Consider the following 18,675-nt stretch of genomic DNA (forward strand, 5'->3'; position numbering starts at 1 on the left):
TTGTTCATCTCCAACAAGTAGTATTGGAGCGATTGTTCGGTATCAAGTTGTATCAGAGCGATTGTTCGTGTCTAATACCTACTTACTTTCCCCAGCAAGTGGTATTAGAGCGATTGTTTTCGTGTCTGATATCCTATGTGTTTCACCGACGAGTTGTGTCGGAGCAATCGTTTGTGTCTGATATCCCCCTCGTTTTCCTACAAGTGGTATCGGAGCGACTGTTCGTGTCTAATACCACCCATGTATTTACAACAAATTATGGTTCCCATGTATTGAACACAGACAATCGTTTCAATAATTCTTATTGGGTAACCAATCTCTTAACCCTAACAATATGTTTACTGGTGCATAATAGAATAATACACGAACGATCGCTAATCTTTAACGTAAACAATCATCACTAGGATACTCAAAATTATTCAATAACAACATATCTAATATTGGGCAAACATTATCAACACAATACCATACGATGAGTTATGTTTACAGACCTTTCGGCTCAGCTACATATCCTCCACACTCCTAGCTTTTGGATCTCTTTGCTTCTTACATCAAGGCTCCAGGGATCTTCAGATCTCGGCAACTCCTTGCTCCTTTGATCTTCAGATCTTAAAGCTCTCGGATTCCTCATCGATTCCTTGCTTCTTAGATCTTTTGATCTTCAAGCCTTCGGATTCTTTGGGGACTCCTATGCTCCTTGGATTTTTGGGTCCTCAGCCTCGGGTTGATCGATACCGTAGTCTTCCAAGATGAAATCTCCGAAACGAAAGATACCAAGGTGTAGGCCATGCCAACTCTTTTCTCACTAATTACTCCAACAAGGTGTCGGAATAATTCTTTCTTTCGTTGGGAGGTATGAACGAATTTTCCTACTCCTGGAGAGAGGAAAAATGTCCAAGACCAAGGGGAGGGGCTGCCGAAAATTCCAAGGTGGAATTGTGATGTCTTGGCCAATTTTTGCCTTAGCTAAGCCTCTTATTTATAACATTCTAACTTACCCAAGTTACCAAGTTACTTAAACAATTAATAACTTATTCGTAAAATACTTTATTACAAATGCGAAAGAAATTGCAACCAAGTTGCAATAGTGAGAGCATAATCAATTATCTAATTATTACGACCACCTCTATCCATATTATCAGAGTCATCTTGGGGACTATGGACCCAGTAACTAAAACTCCTACAAATCCGAACAAAATAGACGAAATCTCTATTTTCTCTTATTCATTCGATTCGTAAATCTCGGCATCACTCCACAAGATGAGTCGAGACTGCGCTCTTCTTGTTACTACGAAATATTCACCAGCGAAATATTCTTGATACATATGAGCCCTAAGCATCGTTGTTTTTTCAGCGAAATATTCGTGCAATCAATCGGTTATAGAATCAGCCATTAGGTGAGTGAACATTGACATTCTTTCAAGAAGGCCGGATTCTGTATCTGTGAATCACTTTCCGCTCAGATCATATTCAAATTCCCAAGACATAAATATTTAGGCATCTTTCTGTAGTCATTAACGAATGAGTCAAAGAACCCGGTAATACGACCTAGAAGTTTGTCACCACTTTAGGATTTAGATTAGGTCTCATTGTGAACATCATAGCGATCTCGATTACTGTGTCGTAACGGTGATTAAACGACATATTAACAACTAAAATCTGGGTCGTACACATACCAAATGTGCAGAATGCTCTACCCAAGTGATCAACATTTCACTTCTGATCCATATATATGATTTTAGATCCAACTATTCAGACATGAATCAATCACCGACCATATTTTAGCTCCCCACCCGAACTTTGATAGCTGTTATTGATTTTAACTAGAAAACAACTCACTAATAATAATATTAATAAAGTAAACTTCTTATTATATTATATTGACTTTAAGAATTAAGACCATACAATGTTACACGTGCTATAAATTGAAGTTTTCCTTAGTGTGAAATATTTTAAAAGATTTTTTTAATCAAATTATATAGTTTAGTTTACCTATGTGAAAAAAAAAAAAAAAAAAAAAAAAAAAAAAAAACAAGAAAAGAAGAAGGCATTTCTAATCCGATCTTGAAGAACTCGTTATCTTTATTGTCACTGGGTAGTAGGCAGTGTATAAACTCAGAACGGATCTCAGGGCATTCCAATCCCCCGAAGCGTTGTGGATTTCATCGGGTTCAAAAGCTTCCCAATTCCTTCCCTGTCAACGTACTCTTCAACACTTTTTGTAGACGCAGACGATGGAACTTACACTCGCCACTCGCCTTCAAATCCTTCCGTCGACTTCACAATCACACGCACCACGACCATTATCGCCCTTCCACGCGAAACGCAAAATCGCCAGGACGAGACTATCGCTCGGGCAACGCACTCGCTGTTGTTCCCTCTCTGCGGACTTTTCTCAAACACTTGGCGGGCAAGCGCAATCAGAGAAGAGAAGAAGAAGAGTCTTCCTGTTGGACGTAAATCCACTCTGCTATTCCGGTTCCACGCCGAGCCTCCGCTCCTTCGGCTTCTGGGTGTCCCTCCTACTCCGCAGAGTGAGCCTCGCCGACCCGGTCATCGCGGTCTTCGACGGCGAGAACGGAAGCGAACACCGCCGGAAATTACTCCCCTCCTACAAAGCCCACCGGTGGAAGGCGACGAGCCAGTACTCGAAAGGCTTCGTGGCGCGGTCCCGCCGCAGCGTCATCGAAGACTGCCTGGGCGCGTGCCACATCCCCAGCGTGAGCCTGGCGGGGCAGGAGGCGGACGACGTGATCGCCACGCTGGCGGAGCAGGTCCTCGGAAGGGAAGGGGTGGCGGTGGTGATCGCGTCCCCGGACAAGGACTTCAAGCAGCTGCTGTCGCAGCGAGTGTCGATAGTGAGTCCGTTGGGAGATCTGCGGCGCTGGTCGTTCTGCACGCTGGGGAGCTACGTGGGCGAGCACGGGCTGGGGCCGGGGTCGGAGCTGAGCCTGCGGTGCCTGCTGGGCGACGCGGCTGACGGGGTGCCCGGGATTCAGACCCTGGCTCCCGGCTTCGGGAGGAAGACTGCGGTGAAGCTGCTGGAGAGGCACGGCACGCTGGACAATCTGCTGAGTGCGGCCGCAGTCAGGACGGTGGGGAAGCCCTACGCGCAGGACGCCCTCGTGACCCACGCCCACTTCCTCAGGACAAATTACGAGGTCTTGTCCTTGAGGCGGGACGTCCTTGGAGTCTCGCTGCGGGACGAGTGGCTCGCTCACAGGGACTGCCGCCACGACAAGCGCGTCTTCGACAACTTCTTCCACACCTTGGAACAAGAAACAAAAGAGGCCAGCAAATGTGCTTGACTCTTCCACCTCAGTTTTACTTGGTTTGTGAACAGCGAACGCAATTTGTCATTACAAGATTACAAAGCAGTTTTTACAAAAGAAGGTGAAGTAGATGTTACATTACAGCACATTTGTGTACCAAGGTAAAGACTCATTTCTACAGCTAGACACACAATTGGAAAGTTCAAACTGACCAGGTGTTGTTTGTGCTGTATCTCTAATAAGAACTGGTCCACAGCTGCCAAATATTACCTCCGAGCCCCTTCGATCAAAGTTCCTCCAAATCCCGTCCAGAGCACAGTGTACATGTTCGTATCCAACTTGATGTAGCTTCTGGGACATTTCATGTCCCACATCTTCTACTCTTTTTGCTCGAAATCGTACACAGTGCAGGTTTCAGTGGAAACTGACAGCAATAATAATAAGCCTTCTGCAGATGCTAAAACCGCGGAATAAGCGAAGAAAGTTGGAGTGGGTAGATTTTTACCCTAGACGATAGTGTAGGGAAGAGAATACCAGCGGTGGTGACCCCTCTATACAGGTATTGATATCAGCCGGAGATTATCAATTCAAGCCATTTCAAACTCAAACTAAGATTATTGTAAATCAGCAGTCTTGAAAGTTTGAAAGTTGTTCATATAACAGTTCATTTCATTTGGATGATTCCCACTGGGGATTATAAAAAAAAATAACAATAATAATAATAATTAATAAATTATTAAATAAATAAAAAAATATCCCAAACAAATTTTCTTCCTAATTATTTATTTATATATAAATAGATATCTATAAATCATTGTGAAAGTCAAGATTAATTATGAACTTTACTTAGATGGACATCTTCCAAATAAATGAGTTTATCATCTAAAATATATTATGTCATCAGTATTCCATCCTGAAAAAGGTCACTTCTAAAAAAAATCAATCACAAGGTCCAAAGTCAGTGGACCCGGCCCATGAAATCAAGACTCGAGAGCCCAAAGACAAGGTAGAAAAACCTATGCCCGAATGCCAAGTCCACAAGTCTGGCAACGAGACTGAGAACAAAACCCAAATAAGAAGTAGCTTCTTGTCAAGAGCCAGCCTTAAGACAAAGATCGGCCTCTCGCGCCTTGCGAGGAAAACTGGCCTCGTGCCTCGCGATGAGGATAGGCCTCATGTCTCGTGAGGTGGCCCGGCCCTCCCGCAAAGGACATGATATTGCGCTTCTCAAAGAGGAACGTCCCTATTAGAGGATCGCCATCTTGCAAAGGTCGAGTGCCTGGCGAGGAGGACCAGTCATCTCGTAAGAGATGTGTCGCTTCTTGATAGGAGGACCATCCCTATCGAAGAGGACCAACCTTTCGCGAAGACCCGCCTCGTGTAAGGGTCGGCTTCATGCATCGATTCTTAAAAATTCCCCAACGCTTAGTCTTCACAAGAAGACCAGCCTCGCAACGATGACCTACCTCGTAAACTAACCCGCCTCAAGTCATAGAGAAAGTCATCAGGATAAAGGCCGATCACACCTCATATTCACAAGAAGGACGACCTCAAGTCTCTTCATCATCAGAAGAGCATCGCGTCTTCATCGTGAGAAGATCCTTGCAACACTAGGAAGAGGATTATCCAAGAGAGCTGACATCATGTCATTTATAAAAGAAACGACCTGAGACAAGACAAGGATTGGGCTCATTAGCTCACGTATTCTCTTTTACGGTGAAAAGCAACTAGAAATTGACTTTTTGACGAGACTAGAGTCTTAATAGGAGGAGTCCACGACCCTCCGGTCTACATATGATTATAAGGTTCGGTCCACAAGTGTGAGTTCTAATTTTTGGTGATAACATTGATTTGCTATAAGGAGGTGTTCCCTAAAACAACGACGAGTACCCACGGCTAATCCAACTTCCTCCACGGATGACCTCTAACTTAACGAAGATTAATGATTAAGGCTACTCCTATGAAACATTCACGAAGTAACCTGTTTTCGGTCGTTTTTGAAAAACCAAGAATATTAAATTTCTCACGTCTTGCGAGAAATTCTACGTTAAAAGCCCAATAGGCCAAGTCAAAATAAAAGCCAAACTCGCGCCCGCAAAGATAAAAAGATGGAAAAAATCGAATCTCGCTCGAGCTAGCACGCGCGCACCACGCACCACGCACCACGCGCACACTGCGCTACCGTGGCGTGTCACGCCCCCGCGCCACGAGCAGGCCTTCACACATGCATGCCAAGAGCTCCTCGCGCGGGCTCTTGTGCGACCATGTGTCGCGCCGATCAAGGGCACGTCGCGCACGCCACGCGAGGTCTCTTCACCGCGTGAAGCAGCGACCAACCTTATTTTTGGGGCCTACTAAGCCTCCTCCACTCCTATAAATACCCCTCCATAAAGTGGGATCAAGGAAATTAATTCTAAACACAAATTACTAGATTCCAAAGTTATGAAATGCTACCGAGGAGCTTCCGCACACAGTTATCTCTGATCGAGTACAAATATCCTAAAATATACTCAAAGAATATCGGTGTCCCCATATCACTCATAGAAATCAGACTAATATTGAGCGTCAGTGTGTGCGCCAAAGGCATCGCCTATGCGCCCTTTTAGCTCTTTTCTTCTTTTTCTAATTATCAGGTCTCCGCGACGAACAAAGAACGTTCTTTGGCTAGAAGAGCGACACTCGTGACTTTCGAGTATCTCACATCCGGCTCGGGCACGGCCACTTGGTCCGGCCTTGGGTCGAACCACCCGAAGTCTTCAATATTTCTTCAATTTTCAACGACAAAAATTTGGCGTTGGAAGGAGAGGGCTCGAGAAGCGTTCACAAGCTCCCATGGAAATTATTTCTAACTTGGAAAGATATAAATTTCAGCATAACCTGTTGATCATGATGTTTAAAACTCAGATTTTGAACACGTCTGAGGGAAGAGCACACCCCCGCGCAAAAATTCTCCAGATATAATCCGCGCCGACTAGTGCAGAGGAATCAAGTCTTTGCTCTAAACGAGATCACATGCCCGATTTCAAAGCAAGACCTGCAAAATTTTTGCATCATTGAGCTTGAGGAAAGCATTTTTCGAATGATGGACCACTTTGCGAGACAAGGAAACAACAAGGGGCCACCATCGAGATATTTCTCAACCCGGTAGGGTAAGCTCCTAGTTTTACCCACTCGGGGGTTCTGGGGATTAATGTACCTACGTTCACACAAACGAGGACGAGGTCGATCACACTCACAATCGCATCGACGAGAGCGATGGCACTCTCAAACCTAACATATGAGATCTCGATCACAACATCCCCAACGTTGGGGATGGGGCATAGCGACACCCTATTCGACGTGAATCCCAAAGCCTCGCAGCTTCATCTCTAACATCCCACTCTCGCTCGGGGGAAAAACTACCAACGATGGAGCACAAATAGGTAATTTGCAATAGTGTAACGAAAATCGGAAACTATCCCTCACTACACAGAGAACTTGAGGCAACTCCTCAACACTTGTCGAAGAAGCTCGGGAAACCAGCTTCCCTCTGAAAACGGGGTCATGCGGACGTCGCTCCGCCCCATACAATCCCCATTGACAGGACCTCCAATGAAAGAGGACAAGGTCCCCAACTTTCCCTGGTCGGCGCCCCTGCAACACATGCAGATGTGGCTAGCATGCTCCAGGATTTCAGAAACATGGACCGCAACTTCGTGGCCCTTCAAACCATCAGTCACAAGTTTGTATCAAACACGAACAATCGCTATGATACCAACTGTTGGAAAATTAAGTGGGGGTATCGGATGCGACCGATCGTTCCGATACCCAATCGATGGGTAAATTACTACCCTATGGTTAATTATGGTTCTCATGTATTGAGCACGAACAATCATTTCAATACTTCTTATTGGGTAACAAATCTCTTAACCCTAATAATATGTTTACAAATGTGTAATAGAAGAAAACGCAAACAATCGCTAATATTTAACGTAAACAATAATTATAGGATCCTCAAAATCATTCAACAACAATAGATCTAAAATTAAGAAAAGCACAACTAACATAACCATAAGAGGATTTAATTATACACACCTTTCGGCTCAGCTACAGATCTTCCACGCTCCTAGCTTTTAGATCCCATTGCTTCTCCGATACCTCGGCGGCTACTTGCCCTTTGGATATTTGGATCTTTAAGCTCTCAGATTCCTCGATTACTCATCAGTTGATCGATACCAGAGTCTTCAAATATGTAATCTTCGAAAGGACAGAGACTCAGGTGTGGGCCAACTCTTTTCTCACTACTTACTCCAATAAGGTGTCAGAATAGTTCTTTCTTTCTTTGAGAGATGTTATGAACGAATTTTCCAACTCCGACGGAGAGAAAATAACGTCCACATCTAGGGGAGCGAGCTGCCGAATTCCAAGAGAGGAATTATGCACAATTGGGCGAGTTTTGTCTTAGTCTAAGCCCCCTAATTATAGCTTCCTAGTTTACCCTAAATAGAATATACACTTTCCTGATTTCCTTCGATCTAATTATAATTAATATGAGATATTTATTCTATGAATAGAAAAAATGAAATATATTCTAGTTACTTTAATAAATAAAATATCCAAATCATAATTTATATTTATTTATTTCTCACATTAGAATATATTACTCAGTTAATATAGAATATGTCCATGATATTCCCAATAAATAACATAATTAAATCATTATTTATTTAACACAATAAGAGATACTATTTTATAAATAGAATAGTACATATTATCTCTATGATAGTTGTTGTCCGTCCATTCCGGACCTCCGGGAGGAAGGCTCGATGGACCGCCAAAAGTGGGCTCGGCCCAAGGCCCACCGACCAGGCGTACACGAACAGTCGTACAGCCAATCGAACGCAATGGTTGACCGGGCAGGCGGCCAAACGGCCAACAGACGGTCGGCACTGGCCAGATGGCGATCGGACGAGCGACTAATTGGCCAACCAAACCCTCGGATGCATGGCCGGACGGCCAGGCGGCCTTCGAGCGTACGAGGGTCGGCTTCTCCGCCACGAGCGCGTCAGGGAGGTTCTTCATCTAGGGGGAGTCTCTTCAACTCTATAAATAGGGTCCTCGACCCAAAAACTAAGGTAATCTATTTTTGAGACGCTACCAAAGCTCTAAGACGCTCGTTTATCTTTAGCCTCTAAGCACACAAACACCTCATTTTCCGCATCAATCCTCCTAATGTTGAGCGTTGGAGAGGTAAAGAGAGGCAACTCCTCTATTTCTCATTTGTAGCTCTTTTTTCCTTCTCTGTTTTAGGACCTCGAGAGGACATGGAAGACCATCACAGCTAGGTACGGACTCGGGATACCGAGCTCAGAATTCTCAGGCTCGAATGCAACCATTTGGTCCGGCCTTGGGTCGAACCTTTCAAGGCTCTAAATTGTGATCCGAAAACGAGCGACAACTATTTTGCGCTAGAAGAAAGGTACTTCCCGACTTGGCAGCTTATTTACTCTACCACACTTTCCACCACTTCTCTCCTTGACATTCGCTCTCGAGAGATGAGCCAAATTTATGCCGCCTCCTTGACCGACCAAGCGATTAGCTCAAGGTATGACTTAAGATACTTGACACATAGGATGGGTGATCAACACCTTCGTGATAGCGAAGAGCATCCTATAGACCAAGCCGCCGACCGCGCTGCCTTTAGAAGGAGACACCCTAAAGGCTCACCGAACCCCTTGACCGACCGGGTGTGGATGGGACTCTTATCCCGCACCTCCTCAGTTACAAAATCGAGGAACACATCCACCATGACAAAACCGACCCCCGAAAATGCGGGGACATCAAGAACCGGCGAGATAAAGTTAAGCCAATCCCACACTCGATCCGAACAACCTAGGGTCGGCGCGAGAGGTCCCATCATAAGTCAACCGTATGCAGCCCCCCAGAGCCGTCAGAGCTCGAGCAACTCCCGGGGACGCGCGGCCTCAAGGACGAGGGGAGGTCGAACAAGACCTGTCGCCCGGGCCAGACTCGTTCACGGGGACGATGGCGCGGATAGTCGTGATGCCCATCAAAGGGCTCGATCAAGGGACATTCCTCAGCTCCGGACCGCGAGCGGAGATCTAAGGGAGCACCTATGATGATCTAAGGCATAGACTAAAATCTCAAAGAGAAATGCAAGGGGCCGCGATGTTGGGCAGTCCCCTGGTCAATATCATGGATAAGCATTCAATGACCGCCGACAAGTCACACCCGTGGCTCAAACCGTTAATCCAATTATAACGGATTGGACATGGTCACCATGATTCAGAGCTTTTAAAACCAAATAATCAAAATGAGGGAGTCAAGGGCTGGAGGTCAGAGGTTGTAGCGCCATCGAGGAATCATACTCGACCTTCTCTACTTAGATTTTGGCGCAGCCTTGTGTCGAAAACTTTAAGCTGCCCACTATTACCTTGTAAGAGGGGAGGTCCAATTCGAACTTCCACCTACAATATTACGAGACATTGATGATGATGCAAAGACAATCTAACGCCTTCCTCCATCAAGACATCAGCCTAACCCTCACTAGATCAAAATTTGAGTGGTTCAGAAGGCCTATTCCAACAGTTTTGCTACCTTCGGTGATGGTGGTCGAGGTAATATTATTGGTACAGGTTAGCTAAATTATCATGGTCTCTCGTGTTTTAATGATGTTTTTCTTGTTGATATTGATATTGCTGGTAACACAAAGGTTATGACTGAAGAGGTAGATAATGTGACAAAGGATTCAAATAACCTAAAATCTCTTTCGGAAGCCACTGATAGCGTGAATGTGCTTGATGCGATTTTTTTTATTTGTCTACTGTTGTGGTTCGTCATTCTCTTGAGAATCTTTCTCATCCTGCTGATCGTAATGTCAAGAAGGATGCCCCTTCTCCTTCTGAACATCTTGTTGCTGAGAATGTTGTTGAGAAGAATTTTGTAGAGGTTCCTGATGATACTATGAATGTTGTTATTGTTGCGGCTAAGAAGTCCTCGAAGAAGAGGGAAGTTAATTCTCAAGATGAGGTTGTGTTGTCTTCTTTGTTGTTTACGAAGAAGAAGAATGATGTCAAGGGTAAGAAGAATAAGAAGAAAGTAATGAAGAAGAACTTTGTGAAGAAGACTCGTGTTGTTGAGTCTCCCGTTGAAGATGTCGAGCAAGTTGTTGCTGACATTATAGGCGACATTGAGGAATAAGAAGAAACGTATAGCGAGATGCCAAGCGCTCTAAAGTTGGGAAGCACGCCATTGGTAGGAAGAAACTTCCTAAGAATGTGCACTCAATTCCTATTGACAATGTCTCATTCCACTCTGAGGAGAATATTATCAAGTGGAAGTTTGTATTTCATCGCAATATACTTGTTGAGAAGGAGTTGTAGAATGTACTGAGATCATGGAGCTGCTAAATGGTACACATCTGATCCAGATTGTGATTAGGATTGATCCTTATTATCTCACGTTGGTGAAAGGGTTCGTTGTGAATCTTCCTATCGGTCTCAACAAACCTGAGATTAATGACTTCAGGTTAATGCATAAGAAAGGTCGATGTTTTTACTTCTCTCCATTTTGATTAATAAGTGCCTGGAGCGAGGTAGGATCATTAATGCCGATAGACCGCCCTCCATGAAGTCTATTGTGCATAAGCTGTCTAGAGACGACAATAAGGTTTGACCGAAGAAGAGATTATTTCTCAATGCTACATAGATTGGAATTGCTAGTTGGGCACCATCTTCTCATGGAACAGGTGTCACTCATTCTCTTGCTTATCTTTTGACTCTAGTCTATCAGATAGGTACACTCGCACTTCCTTTTTCTTTAATGAGTTCATTTTTGAACATGTGGAAAAGCATGCCGAGTCCGATGTGAAGCTGCCTATTGGGTCTCCTTCTTTGATCATCAGAATTCTTGTCCCTAGAGAGAAATATTATGCGTGATGATGATGTTATTGGTGCAGTTCTAGGGAATCTGAATTTTAGTCACAAGATGTTTGAGACGAAACATGCCCCAGACATTTTTAGGTCATTTAGTTGGCCTTCTATCGGAGTTGAGTTGATCACATGTAATTAATATCTTGTTGTGCCCCCCTGTCTGGGCCTTTGCGTAGTCACATTCTAAAAGGCCTTCTGAAAGCTTTGCAAGAGATCATCGACTCATCTACTTGCTGGAATGCCTCCCTCTGAGTTGGTCTTTCCTTTCCTTTCGTCTATTTTTGAGGCAATCAGGGGGGATCTAATTAATTTGTCATTTATTTTGGCACTTGTAATTACTAGTCTCTGTGTCGCTTGTCAATTTATTTTTTTATAGAGACTTTGTTTGATGAGTACTACTCTGGAAGTGCTTAATTAAAAAAATAGCCAAAGGGGAGTTTGTTGTTTCGTGTGTTGTTGGTTTAATTTTTACGGCAAGGTTGTCTCTGCAAGATGTCTTGCAACATGATCCATGATATGTTGAGACATCGTGGCCCCTGCGCGCATAATCTGTAATTTCGGAAATTTTTCTATTTCGCCAAAATTGTCAGTGGAAGACTTTTTACGTATATTTTCTCCACGTGAATGGGTAAGGAAACCATATTTTGACTTTCAGAGCCGCTGTGCGCAGAATCTGTAATTTGGGCAAGTTTTCTATTTCGCCAAAATTGTTAGCGGAAGACTTTTTAAGTATATTTTCTCTACGTGAATGGGTAAGTAAACCCTATTTTGACTTTCAAAGATGAATGACCACTATAAAAAAGAGCATCTGCCCTTAGTGGTCTTTGGCACATTCATTCACACAATTAGGGTTCTTAGACGTGCAAGACCGGAGGACTGAAAAACTGATTGTGTGGTGTATGTGGTGTAATATTTTATGTGCTCTTCATCTTCTTATTAAGCGTTAGAGTTTCGTTTGGGTTTTGTAATTCGTGATTATTGTTCACGGCCATTATTGTTTTAGATTACCAAACACGGGGGAGTGTTTGAGAGTGGAAGTGGAGGGATCTCAGTTTCAGGGGGAGACTGGGTTGAAATTCACTGGTAGTAATAGGAAAAAAGACTTTGAAGCGTTGATCGTTCATATAAGACGGACGTGTACTATTGACTACTTTATTATAGTGCATTTTCTTTCCACCGGACAAACTGCCCCCATAATAGGTTACGTTGCACTGAACCGTGTTACTATTGTTTGTGTCATTTACTTTATGCATTGTATTTAAATTTTCTATTTTTTGCATCGGAACAAATTATCGCATACATTGATTTTATATTAAGTGCGACATATTATATCTGCCCAAACATAATTTCAATGTGTTTTACAGATCTAAAGTAGAGAAACATGTCTTAAAAATGAAGAAAGAAAATGATAAAAATATATGTCGACCAACGTTTTGGTGATTGACAGCCGAGATGGGCAGATGTGGGGTGGCGAGTGAATTGAGCTTGAGTTGGGGCTGGTGTGGGATAGTGTCTCGGGGGAGCTACTGAGCTCAACCGACTCAGGCAATCAGGTGACCTAGGTCGTCCCAGCAGGACAAGATCGTACATTAAACTAATATCTTGTTTAACAAGGAAGATCACGCGATGAAGCTTAATCTTTATATAAAAATTGCACATGGAAATATTTTGCTCTAAAAAGCATTATATCATATTAGGCCACTTCCTTCCTTGAAGAATAAGAATAAAACAAAGAGGATCTCTTGGATGTTAAAGCTTTGGAATGTCAAATGGCCTACAAGTGGACAATAGAATAAATAGCATACGAAATCTTTAGTGATAGCAAAATAAATATTGCTATAGTAATAAGGGATAAGAGAGTTATTGGGTAATATTTCACATCTACTTATTTGATTTTGATTTCAAAGATGTAAAAAAATAATATCTAGAACTTTCCTTTTCAAGATTTTATATATGAAAAATAAAAATATATTAACAAGTCCCATCTAATTAAATACCTTTTATAAACTACACGCTAGTTCAAGAGTAAATAAATATACACTGCATGTGTGGTCCCCTATTTCTGATTAATGAAAGCTTGCTTTTTATATATACAAATAAAAGTAAAAAAGAGTAACGAGGCATCCTCTAATCACTTACCTTGTAAATAAATATGGATTTTGTTTTTATGTAACAAAGCCACGGATGATATACTAGATATGATTATATTATTAAAGTAAGAATTGTCAAGTGTCATTCCCTTTGATAAAACAATAGATATCCTTAACAGGGATTCGAGTAGTTGTCGTATATGGTCAAAGACAGTCAACCTGGAGTCAAAGAGAAGGCAAAACTAGCTCTGACAACATAGCCAGCGTGTTCCTAATTTTTTTTTTTTTTTTAATTTTCTGTTTATTTTTGGTGGTGAGAAACATTTCGGTGTTTGAAAAATAAGGAAATATCAATGGAATTGTTTTGTACTTCGAGCTTTGCTTGAACTTGATAATGGAAGCTATAAAAATGAATAAGTAAAAACTATAAACATGTTTTCAAACTAGACTGCCTAACCCTCTCTCTCTCTCTCTGCTTGAAGAACCCAAAAACCAGATCTAGACCTACCAAAAGTTTTCCAGATCTAGATCTAAATCTCTCCCCTGAGGCCAGATCCGACGGAGACTTCGGTCACCGATTGGGTGTCGGCTTCGGGGGAGGAGGTACGACGGATAGAGACCGGCAAAGGGAGTCGATTGAAGAGAATGGTGTTGGAGGCGGTGTGTTGCAGCGCGGTTCCTCGGAGGCAGAGGCATGGCAGCTCGGGTCCTCGGCAACGGAGGCTCGTCCCCTCGGCGACAGCGGAGCGGCTCGTCTTCTTTGCGTCGGTGGCGCACCTCGGAGCCTCGGTGGAGAAGTGGCTCCGCTCCCCATCGACGGTGGTGCGGCTCGTCCCACGGCGAAGGCAGCGCGTCTCCGTGCCTCGACGACAGCGGAGGGGCTCGGGTCCTCGGCGACGGAGGCTCGTCCCCTCGGCGACAGCGGTGCGGCTCGTCTTCTTTGCGTCGGTGGCGCACCTCGGAGCCTCGGTGGAGAAGTGGCTCCGCTCCCCATCGACGGTGGTGCGGCTCGTCCCACGGCGAAGGCAGCGCGTCTCCGTGCCTCGACGACAACGGAGGGGCTCGGCTCCTCTGCGACAGTGGTGCAACGTGGTTCGTCGGCAACAACAGCGTGACGTGGCTCCTCGTGGCCATCATCCTCCCATCGTATCGGTGTTGGCTCTCGTGTGCCGGACTCTGGTTCCGATTTTAGTTTTACCTTTTAGTTTTAGTTTTAGTTTGTGTGTGAAACTTTTAATTTATTATTGTGATTTGCTTGATTTGGTTTATTGATTCCGTTATCGATTTCCTGTTAGAGTTTTTTCTATGCAGGCAGAAGAATCATCTTCTTCTTGATCATCGGATCAAGGTTGATTGGAATTCTCCATCATCCGTTATGGATATTTTGAAAGAGCCATGTGTGCTCGATTTCTCTTGTGCTCGCTGTTCTTCCTCTTGTTGGAAGTATGCACAAAGTTGCGCGATTTTATGAACCTAGTGTTAGATTCACTTCGACTTAGGTCTGTTGTGTTCCTTGTACTAAGATGTAATTCTCCTGTATTTTTTGATATTTTACCCATTTCTAAATGGAAATCCGTTTATTTTCAAAAAAAAAAAAAACTAGACTGCCTAACAAATCTTTAAGGTAAAGTCATAAGACTACCTGATCCGCCAAAAAAAATGACCACTCGACTGGCAAAAAAAAAATGCGACCGACCAAAATAAAAGATCATCCGGCTAATCAAAGAAAATGACTAGTCGGTCAACCAAAAAATGAAGACCACTCGGTTGACCAAAGAAAAATGAGCACCCATCCGGTCAAAAAGAAGACCATTCGGTGTCTTCACTCGACCAAGTCTACTTGGCCGTCTCCACCACCCGACCAAGTACCTTCCACCAAATATTTTGGCTCCTAGAAATACCTCATCCACTCACAAGTCACAACACAAGGGAGGCTGCTCTCCAACTTAGAGAAACTCTCTAAAAAAACTCTATCCCTCTCTTACTTGCGCCTCCAAGTAATTCACTCACTAATGGAGACATACATTTTGTTGTGAAGTGGAAAGGCAAATTTAGACCCCATTTTTACTCAACATCTTACACTTGAAAGGAAAAGCCAAGGCTTCTAAGCAAATTGGTTATTATTTTAACCACGTCCCATTTTCCAAAACTGAAAAATCCCTTTACACATCAAAATAACATTTGGAAAAGGTCCCACGAAACAACGAACCAGCTTTCCAAGTTCCAACCATGACAAAAACATACATCAAACCATTAACTAACAAAATTTAAAAGGAAGAGGTTAAAAAGAAAAGACAAAAAAGTTGAATTCATATTATATTTTTCTGCATTTTAAAATAATAAAAATCCTCATCATATTTCATGGCTATTCTATATTGTGGAAAAGATACCTGAAAAGTAAGATATGATTTTAATAAGTTCACAAAACTCATTTACTGCAGCATTGTGCACTCATACCTAAAAGGCTAAAAACCCTACAATGCGTCATTAATCATCATCTACTAAAGCTAGATTGCTGATTATCTTTACTTGGACATGAGAGGGAAAAAAAAATAACAAAAAAGTAAAAGTAAATTCACCTACACCACCAACTAAGCATTACAAGTCTAGTTACTTTACTTTTTTTAATCCTCAAAAGAGTAAAAAACAAATTAAACTTAAAACTAAAAAGCTACGCACGAATACCAACTAGAAAAGATAGAAACCCCAGAAACTCAACTCACCCCCCGTTATTTTCCCTTCCAATCTACATAGACAAAAATGCCCTCATTTACGATCTTACAACAAGTGCTGTGTATCACCTTAAAGTAAACCCCCGAGGGCAATGTAGTCTTTTCCCCCGACCCCACCAAGCGTGTCACATGACCGAGCATCCATTTGGATTCTCATCACTAAAGAGCTCGAACGAATCCGACGGCTGCGGTGGCGCGTAGGAACTCACATCCACATCGTACGGCTGGGGTTCCGCCTCGGCAGCCATGTACCTATACGAGTTAGGGGGTGGGGAAGCGTAGTAGTGGGACGCACCGTAACTGCTGCTGGGCTGCGCCGTACTGTAGCTCAGCCCGTAAACCGGCTGCGCCACATAGCTCTGCTGCGGGTAGTAATGTCCCTCGTGCTGACGCGGCAGGCTGTGACTCGCAGGCGCATCGCAATTCCCCTGAAGCTGCTCGCTCTCATTAACAACAACGTTGGCGTTAGAATTACTATTTTGCCCCGCTTTCTTCTTCTTCTTCTTCTTCTTTTTACTCCCGCTTGGCCCAGCAGCCGAGGAATCTCCTTCGGCGGTGGTCTTCTGCTCCGTCGCCGGTGAAAACTGTTGACCGGTCAAGACGGTAACGGTTTTCTTACCCTCCGCCTTGGATGGACCACCGTCAAACTTGACGGTTGTTTGGTCCTGGATTACTTGTTTTGTAGTAACTTCGACTTTGACAGTCTCTTTCTCCTTTCCAGTGGCTTTGTTGCTATTATCGTCTTCGTTAGAACTCTCCGATTCGCTTTGTTGTTGTTTTTGCTTGTTTTTGGCTTTGCCTAGTTTTTTCTCTTTGGAATTTTCGGGCCACAGCTCCGCGTGTTTACCAGTCTTGACAAGCTTTTTGATGAGCGTTACGGAGTCCACGTTTCCAGTCACTGTCACTCTTTGTTGTCTCAGGTCGATATTCGTTGTGTAAACACCTGAAAAAAAAAAAAGAGAGAGAAGCTCAAAGTGAAGATATGAAATTAAAGACTCGTGAAACAGAATAATAAAAAGTTACGAACTTCGAGTTGAGAATATATGAAAAAGGGGCTAGTCTTTGTGGTGGGGTTTCTAGTAGGAAGAGTAACAGAGAGAGCTCTTAAGGTAAGAACTTGAGCTTCTATGTCACTTAAAATCTTATACTTGAAGAAGTAAACCTAAACCTAGGTCAGAGAAGACAAAATAGTGGGAATATTGTCGAGTAAAAACAGATTACTACATAAATTATAACTATTAAGAGTCAAAGAGGAGTTACCGTCAATGTTCTGTAAGATTTTCTTGACTTTTCTTTTACATCCTTCACAGTGGATAGAGACTTTCAAAACCCATGTCTGAGAGAGACAAAGAGATTTAAGTAAAGTTTGTTTTTTCTCAAGTTTTGAAAAAGATGGGACATGAGATGTTTAGCAGAAAAAACATGAACAATATTTGTTTCATGGCGGTACCTTGTATTTGAGAGGCTCTGAAGAGTTCTCTTCCACTTCTTTGGATTCTTGTTTGGTTTCTGTTGTTTTAACCTCAGTTTTAGGCTCTGTTGTTGCCATTGGGAAAGAGGAAAGAAGAAGGAATTCTGTTCTCTTCTGTCTGAGAGAGAGAGAGAGAGTGAGTGAGTGAGTGGGATTAGAAAGGAATGAAATATGTGCTGTGCGTGTACAATTCTTTTTTTTTTTTTTTTTTTGATAAAGTGCGTGTACAATTCTATGGAAATGCTTCTGTGGGAAGTGAATTCCTTTTAAGATAGGAAGACTGACACTATGTTTGGACTTTCTCGAAGCAAATAGATCCGACGTTTATTTCTTTCTCTTTTTTCTTTTTCAATTTCCCATCGTGTAAGCACTAACAATTTTTTTTTCCATGTTCCAAAATTGAAAAATAAATAAATAAACATAGGATCTAGAAATTTCATCATTCTTATTGAAAAAATGAATTTTTTTTCAAGAAACATTTATACAACAAATTCAATATTATAACTCTTTTTATATTAAAATTAAATTCGAAAAATCACCTCTAAATTTTTTTTCACAATATTTTATTTCTTATCATCGGAGGTCTCCAAAAAGACTATTTTATTTCTTATTATCCAATAAAATAAAAGTGAAAGCGGTTTGGAAGTGTGTGGATACACTTACCAATGGTGGTTCGGGCAAAAGGTAAACTTGAGTAAATCCGGGCTTATATTTTCTAAAAATTGTGCTTTGGGGATGAGGAATGAAATAGGTACAAGGCTCAACATGAAAGAGTGCAATGAAGATGTGATATACCTAGGAAATCCACTCATGGTGGGGAGAAGCCGGAATGCTTCGTTTGCTTATTTGAAGAAGAAGGTTCACGATAGGCTCGAAGGATGGATGGCAAAATCTATTTCGAGGGTTGGCCGAACTACGTTGGTCAAATCGGTGATCCAAAGTATTCCCTCATATGCCATGGCTACTTTTGTTCTTCCTGTCACTTTTTGTCGGGCTCTCGATAAAATGGCGAGGAAATTTTGGTGGAGTGGCAAGAATGGTCATGGGAACTACCTCTCACTTCTCAAATGGGATAAGCTTTGCCAACCGAAGGATTATGGAGGCCTCGGTTTTCGGAAATTTGAGGAGATGAATTTGGCTTTAATGGCGAAGTTGGGCTGGAATGTGGCTACTGGAACG

The 18,675-nt window shown here is 42.7% G+C and overlaps 2 protein-coding genes across 2 annotated transcripts; one reads left to right on the forward strand and one right to left on the reverse strand.

Annotated features, from left to right (window-relative positions):
• The first annotated feature begins 1,988 nt into the window (after positions 1 to 1,988).
• LOC149380687 (5'-3' exonuclease family protein) lies at positions 1,989 to 3,366 on the forward strand. The gene has a single exon (XM_089629859.1). It carries the CDS (start codon positions 2,235 to 2,237, stop codon positions 3,306 to 3,308), a length of 1,074 nt encoding a protein of 357 aa, XP_089485985.1. The 5' UTR covers positions 1,989 to 2,234; the 3' UTR covers positions 3,309 to 3,366.
• Positions 3,367 to 15,846: 12,480 nt separating this feature from the next.
• On the reverse strand, positions 15,847 to 17,711 carry LOC149380688 (Heavy metal transport/detoxification superfamily protein). Its single transcript, XM_089629742.1, has 3 exons — positions 17,476 to 17,711; positions 17,286 to 17,361; positions 15,847 to 16,968 (listed from the first exon to the last, which is right to left on the reverse strand). The coding sequence occupies exons 1-3, from the start codon at positions 17,572 to 17,574 to the stop codon at positions 16,151 to 16,153; spliced, it is 993 nt and encodes a 330-aa protein (XP_089485868.1). The 5' UTR covers positions 17,575 to 17,711; the 3' UTR covers positions 15,847 to 16,150.
• Between the last annotated feature and the right edge of the window lie 964 nt (positions 17,712 to 18,675).

Source organism: Urtica dioica, chromosome 11 (assembly GCF_054948205.1).
Source record: "Urtica dioica subsp. dioica isolate 48M chromosome 11, U.dioica_male_clone48M_v1_H2, whole genome shotgun sequence".
NCBI classification, from domain to species: Eukaryota; Viridiplantae; Streptophyta; class Magnoliopsida; order Rosales; family Urticaceae; genus Urtica; species Urtica dioica.